Genomic DNA, 12,890 nt, shown 5'->3' with positions numbered 1-12,890 from the left:
CCCATGCATCTGAGGAGAGAAGAGCCCACCTGAGCCCCTCGGTAGGGAGGGGTGCCCTGTCCTGCAGCAGTCCCCCCAGGCTCCCTTCCCGACTCCCTGGTCACCCAGTGCAGTCATGACCTGTCGACTTCCGATTCCCAAGGTCGCAAATAGCTCAGTGCCCTGGAGCTCCCTACCCCATTTCCTCCTCTTCTGTTGTGATTCTGAAGGTCAAGTCTATCATTCCCGCCCTCAGGATCACTTACCAGAAGTGCTGCTGGTCAACTCCAGTAGCCTCCAGGCCAGCGAAGGACCCCAGGAGGCAGGAGGGCCCTTAGCTGGGGTCCGAGGGAGGCAACTCCTCCATCCCAAAGAGGGCGGTCCCCCTTAGAATGTGTCTGTGTGACGATGGGCGAGTGTGTAATTGTGTATGAAGGTGTATGTGAGCAAGCGTGTGTATGAGTGTGAACAAGTGACCATGACTGTGTGAAAGCATGCGTGTGACCGTCTCTGAGGGGAGGGCCACAGCGTGAGGGTGGTAGTCAGGAGGTCATGGGCCTGCTCTGGAGTTGAGGGACGCAGGCGAGGCCCTCTCCTATCACAGTCCTGCCCACACCCCCCACCAGGAAGCTTCCCGAGGTGCCACAGGCAGACACAGGCCCCGGGTAACGCTGCCCACAGCTGCTGGCGCTGCCCTTCTATACCTCTTTGGGAACCTTGAGGAGAAACAGAAAAAGACGACACTCAGATTCTGTGGATCTCAGATCTGAATGGAGACAAAAAGCATGTCGGAAGGGAACATGAGCAACTGTAGAGCGAATACATAAGCCTGACTCCCCATGGCCAGCCCGGGGCCCCCTCCCCCTCCCCCACCCTGGTTTTTAGCCACTCCTTCACTCCTTATAAATAAGCGGTTCTGACACAGTGGGCCAGATGCCAGAGTTCTGAGGGTTGCTGAGTGCCTCCCCCCGCCCCCCGAAGGTGTGTTTCTTGGGCTGAAGCTGGTCCTACCTCGTAAATGGCGAAGCCGATGGTGAAGAGGTTGGCCCCCAGCTTCCGGTCCTTCCGCCGGTTCTTCTGCATCAGGGCCACCAGGAAGCTGCAGATCACCTCTGAGTCCTCGGGGTCGTCGTCCTCCTCCAGGAGCTTCAGGCGGTACTGCGGGTTGGTCCAGAAAGTGTCTGTGCCCAGAAAGAAAGCGTGCACTCAGATCTCCTCTGGGAGAAACCGGGGTGGTGGTGGATGAGACAGAGGGAACGTGTTTGTCTCCCACATCTAGGTGCTCAATGGATGTGAAGGAATGATCAGGCTTGGTCTGTTATGGGAGGGGGGCCGGTAACCTATACTTTCTACAGACAGAGCTGCCCTGACGGGCTGTGTGCCTCCTCCTTCCTCTCTGCACGTCCATCCTCGGTCTCTGCTGAGGGCTTTGCTTTGCTCACCTGTCCCTTTACTGTCGCTGGTTCCTGGGATGGGGCCCTAGACCTGTTCTCTCAGCTCACCACTGTGGCCCCGGGCTGTCTTACCCACTTTCACTTTCTCACTGCCCTCCACGCACGGATGGTGCCTGAGCTATAGGTCCCAGCCTCCATCTCTCCTTTGACTCCTTCCTTCCCTCCCTTCTACAAATACACAGAGTACCTCTCTGCCTCTGCGTTCAGCTCTCTATTCCACATCTTCACTGGTGATTGTGCAGGTGCCTCAGACTTTCCGTGTCCCAAACTAAACGTCCCTCCCTACAAGCCCACAGTCAACCCACCAAAAACAAATGACACACCATGTTTTCCTCTTGTGTTTCTGAGATATTGCAGCACTGACACCATCCGCTCATGCCCCAAGCTGGGAATCTTCAAGTCCTTCTTCATTCTTCCTTCCCCGCATTACTCAGTCTCTTCTCCCCTCAGCCCTCTTCTCTGCACCTCTGCTCCCCTGACTTGGCCTAGGAGTTCATTATTTCTGACTTGAACTGTTGCAGTAGTTGCTAACTGGGCCCTCTAGTCCCATCCTCAGCAGTATGAGCACAATGTATGGTATTATTCTGTTACAATGTCCTGTTTAAAAGTGGTTCCCAACCCCTTATTGCAAACTCCTCCTCATGGCAGTTCCCTTCCCAGTAAAACAGGAAGGGCTTCCTAAGATAATGTATGTCTGCAGCTTAGAAACTCGGCAAATACTCGCTAATGTTATTCTACCTGGAGCTTGTTCTGCTTCGACCACGCGCCCCCCCCCCCCTCCCCTCCCGGTGCAGAGCTGCTCCCACCTGGGAAGTTGCGGCAGCCGCCAGCAGAGCAGCCCCTCACCCAGCGGCCCTCATTCACGGACACCGTCCAGGTCTGAAGCTTGTCGGACTCCAGGGCATCAGCGGTGAGGTTGCAGATCTCCAGCTTTGTGAAATGGTAGACGAAATCATCATAGGACATCCTGAGAGGTTGGGAGAAGAGAGAGACCCATATGGAGGCGTGGAAAGGTAAGATTCCTGGGCTAACACAGCCCAATAAAACGGTCCAGTAGAACTTGGTCACAGTCCCAGAAAGGACCCTGTCCACCCCTTTTTAGGGTAAACACTGTCCATTCCGGTGTATCCACCCCAAACTATCATCTCTTTCAGTAATGACTCAAACTCATGTGTCCTTCACGGGAGAGCTCAGCAGCAACTCAGTTCTCCAAAAACTTCCTGTGTGACCCTCGCTGGGACCCAGGCACCATGCTAGTTATTAGAGAGAGTTAGGAAAGAACAATTAAGCAAGCAATTTCAAGGGTGGTGAGCATAACAAATAAATTCATTCCAGTCCTAAGGAAGACAAGGGGTTCCTGAAGGAAGTTCCCTGTCAGCTGACACTTGAAGGCTGAGTAGAAGTGATCCGTGTGGAGGTGAGGGCACTGGGTGAGCAGAGTAAGTAGAGCTTCCCCGGCCCAGAAAACAGCTCTGCGAGGCTGGGGAGCGAGAGTCTGGAGCAGCGTGCAAGGTGGAGGGGCACAGGTGAGGCAGGACCTGGTGATGCCGGCCTGGCCCCAGGCTCAGTCGCCACCTTGACCTGGCCGGGTGGCTCCTCTCAGAACCTCATCCTTGCTGGGCCTCCAGCTGGAGGAGAACAGGGCCCCGATCCCCAAGGGCTGGAATCTGACGGCCTCTGTCTGGGAATTGAGTTTTGTGATTTCAGCTCCTGCCCCACCCCGTACCTTTGGGGTCCTCCTTGGTCCTGGACTCACCAGAACTCTCCTTCCTCAGCGACCTCTTGCTGCAGACGGGCCTTCTCATCTTTGTCCACAAAGCTCCAGTCCTTCCAACTGGAGGGAAAAATGGGAGAATTATGGACGGGAGAAAGGAAGGCTTGATGTGGGTTGGGATAGGACAGTGGTCGGCAAACTGCGGCTCGCGAGCCACATGAGGCTCTTTGGCCCCTTGAGTGTGGCTCTTCCACAAAATACCGACTTTTGCGCATGGGCCAAGAAGTTTCAATCGCACTGTACGTGCGCGCCCGCACATGGTATTTTGTGGAAGAGCCACACTCAAGGGGCCAAAAAGCCGCATGTGGCTCGAGAGCCGCAGTTTGCCAACCACTGGGATAGGAGGTACCAGAGAGATATGAAAAAGTTCAAAGAGTAGCTCATCTCCAAATTGCAGCCAGTGTGAACCATCCACATGCAAATCTGACCTGATCCCCTCACTGTACCACCCAGTAATTGCTTCCCACCAGCCTCAGGATGAGAACCAAACTCCTTCAATGGGCTGGGAAGGGCTTGACCCTTCTCTGGCTGAATCTTTCACTCCTCTGCATACTTTAAAGCTAGGAGTTGGGCTCTGGAAATACATAAACTGAGAATCCAATTGAATAATACCAGGGCCGGCTCAGCTTCTGTTTTCTCAGCAGCAAGAGGGGAAGGATTGCATATCATCCACTCCCAGGCTGCGATGAGCAGTACCTGAAATAATGCACACAAAACTGCAGAACAGTGCCTGTCCTCGGACAAGGGACTGAGTTACTAAGGGAAAGACCAGGCATGTAAGCACCCCCCGTCCCCTGCCAGCCCCGGAAACAGCCCAGCTTGTGTTTTTAAAGGCCGGGCAGTTTCGTACACTCTCTCCTGAAGAGGGAGGAAAAGAAGCACGTTTGTATTTCAGCCACACTGGGGAGAATGAAACCAAGCTGGGCTGACCCTGGAAAGGTAAGGGGTGAGGAAGAGCTTAGAAGCAGGGAATGCTGGAGGGGAAAGGGAGAGTCCTGAGACCAGGAGGAGGGACACAGCGGGGAAGGGGAGTCTCCCTTTCAGTGACTGAGGGCTGAGGCCCCCCGGTCAGCAGTCCCTGAAGTGGAGGCCTCGGCAGGAAGAGGGTTAAGGCTGGACACCAAGCTCTGAGGCTGAAGAACACAGCGTGGGTCCCTATGGGAGACTCGGGCCAGTGGAGTAGACAGCTGACGGGGCACCAAGATCCCAGAACACACAGCCGGGTCCGAAGGCCACTCCGTCCAGGCAGCCTTCTTGCACCTTCCTGTCCTACCCAAGCTGGGAGCGGGGATCCCTCTTTGTGACCCTTGCCATGGCACTTATCTCAATGATTGTAAGTGTTTGTCCTTCCCGCTGGACCTTAAAGCCTACAGGGCAGGGTCTGTGTCTCTGTGTTCATTTCTAAGTCCCTAGACAGCAGCATGGGCCCGGCATACACTCAACCCCGAGGAAGTGAAAGAAACAGTGGGAGACCAGGACCAGCTCCCTATCACAGTCTCTTGAGGGAGGCCTATCCCCAGGCTTACACCTGTGCCTGCCGTTCAGTGGGCGCTCACTGACTTGCTAAGTCAATGAGTGGCTGAATGAACCAGTAATGTGCCTGGATGAGAGGTATGTCGAGGTAAGCACGGGGGCTGAGGAAGGGCCTGGCTGTGGTCCTTCTCCGTGGCTGAGCCCTGCTCCCCCCCCGTGGGAATAACAGGAGCACAGGGAACTGCCCCCCATTCCGTGAGACAGCCAGGACCCAGCGGCTGGGGTGGGGCCATAGAGGCTTTGCACGTGTCCTGGAGCCTTCATCACACATTTCCCGTGTTTGTAAATTTTGCTGCCCCGAGTCTATTGCTCTTTAGTGAAAACTAGTAAAGTTATTTCAAAGGGCCTGTGCTCCTTCCTACGGGGACAGTGAAGGGAAGGGAACCTTAGCCCTGGCCAAGCACCTCCAGACACGATCACATCTTCTCCTCCGAACAGCCCCCCGGGAAGTGTCGACGTCCTTCCCGTTTTCCAGATAAGGCAGCAGGGACTCTGAGAAGGGAAGTCACTTGTCTAGTCTAGACCCCCGCGTTGAGACTCCCTCCTACCGGGACCTAACCCATGCTTTCTAGAATCTTTCCTTTCCAACCAGTGGCCACCAGCAAGCTCTCTGGCTCCCAGGCTCACCTAGCACCTCGCCAGGCCCTTCTCTGGAGCCCACATCCTCTCTTCTCTTCTGTGGATCACTGGTTTTGAAGGTAATTATACTTTATTTTAAAAAATCCTCACCAAGGATGTGTTTTTATTGATTTTTTTTTTTTGAGAGAGAGGAAAGGTGGGGGAGAGAGAAAAGCATCAATTGGTTGCTCCTCCCCGCCCCCCCGACCACCACATGCCCCAACTAGGGGTCAAACCCAAAACCTAGGTATGTGCCCTGACAGAAAATTGAACCCACAACCTTTTGGTGCTCGGGATGACACTCCAACCAAGTGAGCCACGTGGCCAGAGCTGAAGATAATTTTAGACCAAACATTTGTAGTGCTCTTCCGGCTTTGCACCCACCCCAGCCCTGTCCCAGGCCTGTTGTCCCTACTCCTGGAGTCCCCTCACCTACCCATCACTCCAGGAGCCGGTCCACTCCACCTGGCCCCAGGGGTTCCGCAGCCGCACCAGCTTCACCTTCTCATCCTTGAACATGACCTTGGGCAAAAGAGAAAGAGCTCTCATGCTCTGGAGCCTTTCTGTAAAGGCGGTCTTCCGTTTTGCCCTGAGGGCTGGGATGGGTTGGGGAGAGAATCCCATAGGGGGGCTGTCCTGCTGGCCCTGGTCAAGAAGACTGGAATGGCAGGGTGAGGGGTCAGGACCTTGGGACTGAGTCCTCGGCAGTCAGGGCTTAGCCATCGCCTCACATCTCAGAAGGGACTTCCCCGGTGAACCCCTGGCTCTTATGAGCTTTGGGGGAGGAGGCAGGGCATGCACTGTAGGGCCCTGCTAGCACATTCGGTGTCTTTGTGTGAATTAGGAAGAATGCCCCTCCTGGTTGAGGAACTACAGACAAAAGTCCCCTCTAGATGGACCAATCAGAAAAAGGTGCCCTGCCTCCAGTCCGCTGTGAGTGCTGCCCCAGATGACGGCCCGCTCTGTCCATCCCTGTGCACAGGGCTCAGCCTGACCAAATACATGTGTCTGACCAGGATCCTGTCTCTGACCCAGTAAAGGCTAGTAAAGGCCAGATGTCCCTGGAGCAAAGCACTGTAACTCTTTGGCCGTGGAAGAGCAGGAAGCATGAGAGCCCATGAAACCAACGTCATAAAACCGAAGTGATTTCTACTTGTTCCTTGGAAATGTTGAGGGGAATGGCTATCTTTAGCTCTAAAAACAATGATAAACTGAGCACCATCTGGTGGCAAGATCCTGCATGTGCCCATGGTCCCCTCCAACCCCAGGCATTTGGCTTGAGCCCTGAGCGGATCCCCTGAATGGGAGAAAGCAAGCTCTGTAGCTACAAGGGGACACAGAAAGCCAAGTCCTGACGTCAGGAGCTTAATCCAAGTAGCTCTTCAAGTCCCATCCCGCCACGCGTTGCCAGGCTCACCTCCTCCAGCCCAGTGACGGAGTAGGCATGTCCTCGGACCAGCCCGCAAGCCATCCTCGTCTCATACTGAACCGGAACAATGGTCTGTGGAGCGAAATCCAGGCAGCCTGTCAGGGGTTGGGAAGCAAAATCCTGCCGCCAGAGACAGGGCTCACACGGTTCATTTTCTGGGGGTGGTGAGGACGGGCACTCCTCCACGCCCTGAAAGTGTACCTCTTGCCATGGGAAGACTCTTAAATATTATAGGAAACACATTAAGAGTACAAAACTAAGTTTTAAAAAATCATGTTGCAAAGAGGTACATACAGTATGATAACACTAAAAAATAAAAATTTAAGTGTATGCATAGAGAAAATCTTGGGAGGACATATGCCAAATGTTAGTTAGGAGTTATTACCTATAGATGGGGAAAGATGGGTTAATTTTTCTCCTGCTTTACCATATGGCTCGATATTCCTCAGTGAGTGTGTATTAATTCTGAAAGTACTAGAATATCAGCTCTATGAGGGGAGGGACTTTGCTTCGTTCGTTCACTAGGATAGTGAACGAAGAGGAGAGAATTTTCCTTGTTTGCTAGAAGAGTACCTGGCATCTAGTAGGAGCTCAATAAATATGTGGAAATGAATAAATGAATGAATTAGAAGAGGAGAACCCGTCTGGCATGGCTCCGTGGTTCAGTGTCGACTATGAACCAAGAGATAACGGTTCCATTCCCGGTCAGGGCACATGCCCGGGTTGCTGGCTCAGTCCCCAGTAGGGGGCATGCAAGAGGCAGCCGATCAATGATCCTCTCTCATCACTGATGTTTATATCTCGCTCTCCCTCTCCCTTTCTCTCTGAAATCAATTAAAAAATATTTTTTAAAAAAAGAAGAGGAGAGACATTTTAATACAAGAAGTCTCTTATATTTCTTCCTGTTAATTTATCAGAGAAACTGCCTGGACCATGGAGAAGGGGCTCCCATAGAGATCCCTTCCAAATCCTGTCTCTCCCACCCTCAAGAACCGTGGAGCAGGCAAATTATTCCAACTCAGACCCTTGGGAGGCCCCGGGTGGGGGCCTGTGTGTGAGGCACTGGCTACTGAGGGGAGTGTGACACCACCAGGGCCAGGTCATGCAGGTTGGAGGGGTGCTTATTCCCGACATTTGGAGGCGTACACACCCGGGTCGGTCTGTCATCTGAGCCTGTGGTGCGGAGCAGCGAGTTATCCATATTCCTCACCATCCGTGCAATCAAATCCCCCATTTTCAGCCCAGAAGGCGAGGTTCCATAGGTCATGTTTGTGCCATCCTGGGGCCCCACGGGGAGGGCAGGAGGCAGTCCAGGAGGAGAACAAAGGAGGGTGATAACAAGGAAAGGAGACCGGAGGAAGGGAGGAGACAGACAAAGGAAGAGAGGAGAGAGAAACAGCATGAATGGAGAAAAGATGGAGAAAAGCGATACAGGAAGAAAATGTTCATCTATGGGTGTCTTATGCTAGCTGATCTCCCCAACCTTTCCTATCCAGGCGAGTATTGGGAGAGGAAGGAGTAGTAATTCATCTTGGGCCTCTTCCTCCGCAATGGAAAGCACCAGGACTAGTATGCACTGAGCAGCCCCAGGCAGGCGTGTCTCCTGACACTCAGCAGGCCTGGCCAGTCTGCCATCTCCTCACCCTTGAATCTGGTCTCAGTTCAAACCACTTCGTTACACTGAGAGGGGGACCGCAGGCTGAGCTCCTCCCACATCACAACACAGAGCCCAGGCCCCAAGGGAGCGTGGCCATCAAAGCCCAAGGACTGAGGCTTTCTTAGGGAACCAGTGGGCTCAGGCCCATCGCCAAGCATGTGGCCAGCTTCATGGGGGCATGTTCCCACCACAGAGGCCCACACTGATATAGGCCTCTGGGCCTGTTCCCAATATTCCAGAGCTTGATATGTCCTTGTCCTACCTCTTTATTGAAAATGCCCTAGAACTCTTCTACCTTGAGAAATTCCCAATTTTCAAAGTTGAGAGCCAGTTCCTGCTTCCAAAAGCTAAACATTCGCGGGTCCCAGAGGAGAACCCTGTGCTGCCAGTCACCGGGTAAGACTTTCTGATATGTGGCTGCTCCCTGCCCTGCGCCCCACACCCCAGACTTACATCAATGGAGCAGCCCATGAGGGAGCCTCTCTCGATGGCTTTCTTCATGATCTTGTACATGTCTCTGGGAGCATCCTTAATCTCAAAAAACTCTGTGACCCCTCCTGTGAAGTCCTCCATGGCCTCTGTCGTGTTCCCACCTTTCAGAGCTTCATAGGAACCATGGAGCCTTGGAGAGAGGATGAAGACCAGTCTGGGGTCACAGGGTTCCAGGAAACGTCACCCAGGCAGCACTGCCACCAGAACTTTACTCTCATCCTGTGATGTTCTCTCACCAATTCTCCAACAACCCTATAGGCTAGTGGATCGGCTCTATGATTCCCTTTCTTCACGGAGGAGAAGCTGAACTCCCAAGGCTAGGTGACTCACCCAGGGCCACAGGGAGCCAGAGCACTGGGACCGGAAACTAGCTATTCCCACTCCCCGATAGCTCTCTCTCCATTATAACCCTGAACCCTGAGGTAGGGCTTTCTTAAAGCCACCAGTCGGCCGGCCTTCTAAGTTGAGCGACAATATGGCTTTATGAATATATTGCAAGCTCATGAGGTGGAGTCAAGCAAAACCCTGGGATCTGAGCTCCAGAAATATAATGCTTGGATCTAGGACTTGTAATGCCACTACAAAGACAGAATTAAAGAGCTCAATCTGGGAAGCTACAGCTAAAGCTTTCCTATGTCTTCCTTTCTGTTCTTAAACAGAATCTTTTTAGTTAGAGCTGTTTCTGCCTGGACTCGATCTTCTCTGACTTTGGGTCACAGTTGAACACACACACACGGGCACAGATATGCACGCCTCCTCTCACGAGTGAGACCCTGGCTGGGTGTTGCAGCCCACCTCCTCACTTCTAGACTTGCCTCCCCTTCGAAAGCGTGGCCTTACTTCGCATAAGCCTTCTCCAGCAGAGCGCTCCAAAACTCATTGCGGTGGTTGGACTTGGTGAAGACCAGCTGATCGTTGTAAGTTGGCAGGCAGTCATCGATAACCACGTCCACCCAGTCTCCATAGCGCCAGAACTGCACAGAAGCAGCGAGCTCAGATTACCGTTGGGAAATGTGTCCCTACCCAGCATTCCTGAGGGGGCACCGGGGTTCCTCTGATCCCAGAGCAGGGCCATTTCCTCAGCTCTGCACCTTGGTGCTTGTTCATACTATTCTGGGTTTGGCATCTGTTTCTAAGTGGACTGTGAGCTCCTTGAGGGCAGGAAGCAGTTACCAACCACTTCGCGTCTTTCACAGAGTCCAGCCCAGGGCTGGGGATAGTAGGAGCTCCATGAATATCTGAGGACTTGGAATTGTCATTCTCCAGCCCAGTAAGTCTGGGGTGCGGCCTAGGTACCAGCGTCTTTAGGCACCTCAGCTGATTCTAATATGCAGCCAGGTTGAGAGCTACTGGTCTAGATGAAGGTGATGTGTTGATTTATGTATTTCTTGATGGCAAACAAGGTAGAAATTGCTGCTGAAGAAGAGAATGAACATGGAAGAAAATGTGCCCAGAACATACTTTGACCGAAGCAGGAGAATTGTCCAATAATTGCAATTCTGGATGTTGTTCTTTTTTGAACAACTCTGTTTTAATTGAAGAAACTCAAATGTAGTTTAATTTTCTTCTAATGACATCTTCTCCTACCCCCCTTATTGACAAGAGGGCAAAAATCTATTTGGTTTTTGTATTTATGTCCCTTTAGACATCAGACCCTTTAAGTATCAGCGGGAAACTAGCAGCTCGGGGGTACAGGGGAAAAAACAAAATTCAGGGCCTGGCTGCCTCCCCCGGTGCCAGGACGCAGCAGGACGCTGACCCTGAACCTGAAGAGACTTTTCTGAGGCCTTTAGTCCTGAGGTACAGGATCAGCAGATACGTCAACCGATGATTTAGGCCAATCAAGATGTTTGGAGCCTTTAGGGCGGGAGACAGATGGATGCCTCAGAACCCTGGTATCTGCTAGACCCCCACATGTAGAACTCACTCTGCTGGGGGCCAGCACCTGGCTCGATGCCAGGACACGTTGGATCCAGAAAATGTCCAATGGCTGAATTGATGCTGGAACTCAGACTCATTTCTGGGCCAAACCAGAGACCTAGTCCCCAGATGAACCAGACTTTCCTTCCAGAGCCTAGGAGAGGTGAGTGATAGACTTGGTGTAGATCTGCCTTAAATGGAAACAAGTAAACAGAAGCCACCGTTGTCGATGGGGCTTCCTTTAAGGATTCTCCATGCTAATATCTCAGGGGCCTACTTGAGAAGGGCCATGGGTAATGACAGAGCAGCCAGCCAGCCGGAGAGGCAAAAATAGACCCAGAGTCCAGCAAACAGGATGTCTTCCTGCTTTTCTGGGGCATAGCGGAAGGTGTGTGAGGGGGAGTGTGAAGGGCAGAAATAAACAACTGCTTCCGCACAGGCTTGCGGCCTTAAGGGGACCACTGCCCACAGCCACGGCTGGGAGGGCAGGTGAAACCTTTCTGGAGCCACGGGAAAGACAAGGCCAGGAGACTAGTGGCGAGCGAACTGCCGCTGGCCACCCCCAGGACCTTACCTGGAAGTGGAAGATCCCTGCGTAGTTTTCGATGAAACTCTGATCATGGGGTATGACTCGGAAAAGCAGGTGCTCGTGGAGGGTCAGGCAAGCAATGGCTGCGAGAAACCAGCAGTCCCCTGCAGGCAAACACGGGGCACAGGTCAAAGGGGGGGCCGTCCCTCCCGGCCATGCTGCTCCACTTCTCTGAATAGCACAGTTCAAGTGGTGCTGACTGTCCTACCTTCAGGCCTGACCTTACAGAGGTGTCAACCAGAGAAGGAGTTCCACAGCAGTCCCTTGACAATGTGACCAGTCGGGCAACTTACACCCTCCCCAGTGGTTTTCCTGAGAGCTGTGGGCAATTCCTCCAACTGCAAAATTAGCTCATTTCCTTTCTGGGCCTCAGTGTAAGCAGGGCGGTAGGTCATAGTTGGGCCGTTCTTCAGAACACCTGTAGGAACTCCGCCCTGCCCCGTATCTTTGCAATGTGAGTCCGTTTCCCCTCTGACCTCAGTGGAGACTGGGCATCTGAGAGGCACCAGTCAAGCCGGTTTGTGTTGTAAGGAGTCGTTAGGCAGCTGCTCTGGAACCAGTCTGTAGGGGGTGCTAAGACATTGCTGGCAATGGAATGAGAAGGGGATATTTTCTTACTTCCTGAACCTCCTTTCTGGCAGAGCACTATATGTAGTCAGAGGCGACACTGTGTGTGTGTGTGTGTGTGTGTGTGTGTGTGTGTGTGTGTGTGTGTGTGTGTATGAGGGAGAGAGAGAGAGAGAGAGAGAGAGAGAGGGAAATATCTGTTGTTCTACTTATTTATGCATTCATTGGTTGCGCTTGTAAGTGCCCTGACCAGAGATCAAACCTGCAACCTTGGTGTATTGGGACAACGCTCTAACCAACTGAGCTACCCACCAGGGCTGAAAGGTCCTTTTAATAAGGAGCTGTTATTCTGGGGCAATTTAAACAAGAGTTCCAGTTCCAAGTGCTCTTTTTGTTAATGGGTTTTGTGTGTATAGATAGATTCTATGTTCCCAAGGGCCATGCTTGGTACGCAGACGGTTTCAGAGCTGTCTTTTAAGGAAGATGGGAACAGTCAAAAGCAGGGCTTTGTCTTGCTGAGTGGGATGTGTGCCTGTCCTTGTGACTCTAGAAGGGAGGCTGTGGAATGAGGTCTACTTCCTGTGACACATGGCAAAGAACAAGAAATGTGGGAGGCACAGAAATTAAATGAAGCAATCACCAGCACATAAAATAATATAAAAACCTGCTCCCCAAAGTTCATTAAAAATAAAAACAGATTACCGTCCCTTTATTTCCTGTAAAGGGATCACACCTTTTAACTGCCCCTGGATCGTTCGGCTGGATATGACCTGAGGGACCTTCCTACCTAATTCTCCTTGACAGATGTCAGTTCTGTTGGCTCCACCAATGATAAATCGGGGATTCTCGCAAATTTCCTGTGAAACAAAAAGGAGAGA

The 12,890-nt window shown here is 52.5% G+C and overlaps 1 protein-coding gene across 1 annotated transcript in view; it reads right to left on the bottom strand.

Annotated features, from left to right (window-relative positions):
- CAPN3 (calpain 3) overlaps nucleotides 1-12,890 on the bottom strand; it is a 47,971-nt gene that overhangs the window by 9,690 nt on the left and 25,391 nt on the right. Inside the window, exons 2-13 of the mRNA XM_023757608.1 lie at nucleotides 12,800-12,869; nucleotides 11,431-11,549; nucleotides 9,777-9,910; nucleotides 8,898-9,066; nucleotides 7,938-8,066; nucleotides 6,776-6,859; nucleotides 5,795-5,880; nucleotides 3,190-3,267; nucleotides 2,240-2,400; nucleotides 991-1,160; nucleotides 684-695; nucleotides 246-274 (exon numbers count right to left, since the gene is read on the bottom strand). Coding sequence (XP_023613376.1) covers nucleotides 246-274; nucleotides 684-695; nucleotides 991-1,160; nucleotides 2,240-2,400; nucleotides 3,190-3,267; nucleotides 5,795-5,880; nucleotides 6,776-6,859; nucleotides 7,938-8,066; nucleotides 8,898-9,066; nucleotides 9,777-9,910; nucleotides 11,431-11,549; nucleotides 12,800-12,869 — 1,241 coding nt within the window. The remainder of the gene's footprint in view (nucleotides 1-245; nucleotides 275-683; nucleotides 696-990; nucleotides 1,161-2,239; nucleotides 2,401-3,189; nucleotides 3,268-5,794; nucleotides 5,881-6,775; nucleotides 6,860-7,937; nucleotides 8,067-8,897; nucleotides 9,067-9,776; nucleotides 9,911-11,430; nucleotides 11,550-12,799; nucleotides 12,870-12,890) is intronic.

The sequence above is a fragment of the Myotis lucifugus genome, unplaced genomic scaffold (genome assembly GCF_000147115.1).
Source record: "Myotis lucifugus unplaced genomic scaffold, Myoluc2.0 scaffold_109, whole genome shotgun sequence".
Lineage (NCBI taxonomy): Eukaryota > Metazoa > Chordata > Mammalia > Chiroptera > Vespertilionidae > Myotis > Myotis lucifugus.
Note: the sequence above shows the minus strand (reverse complement) of the source record. Positions and strands in the feature narration are given on the sequence as shown.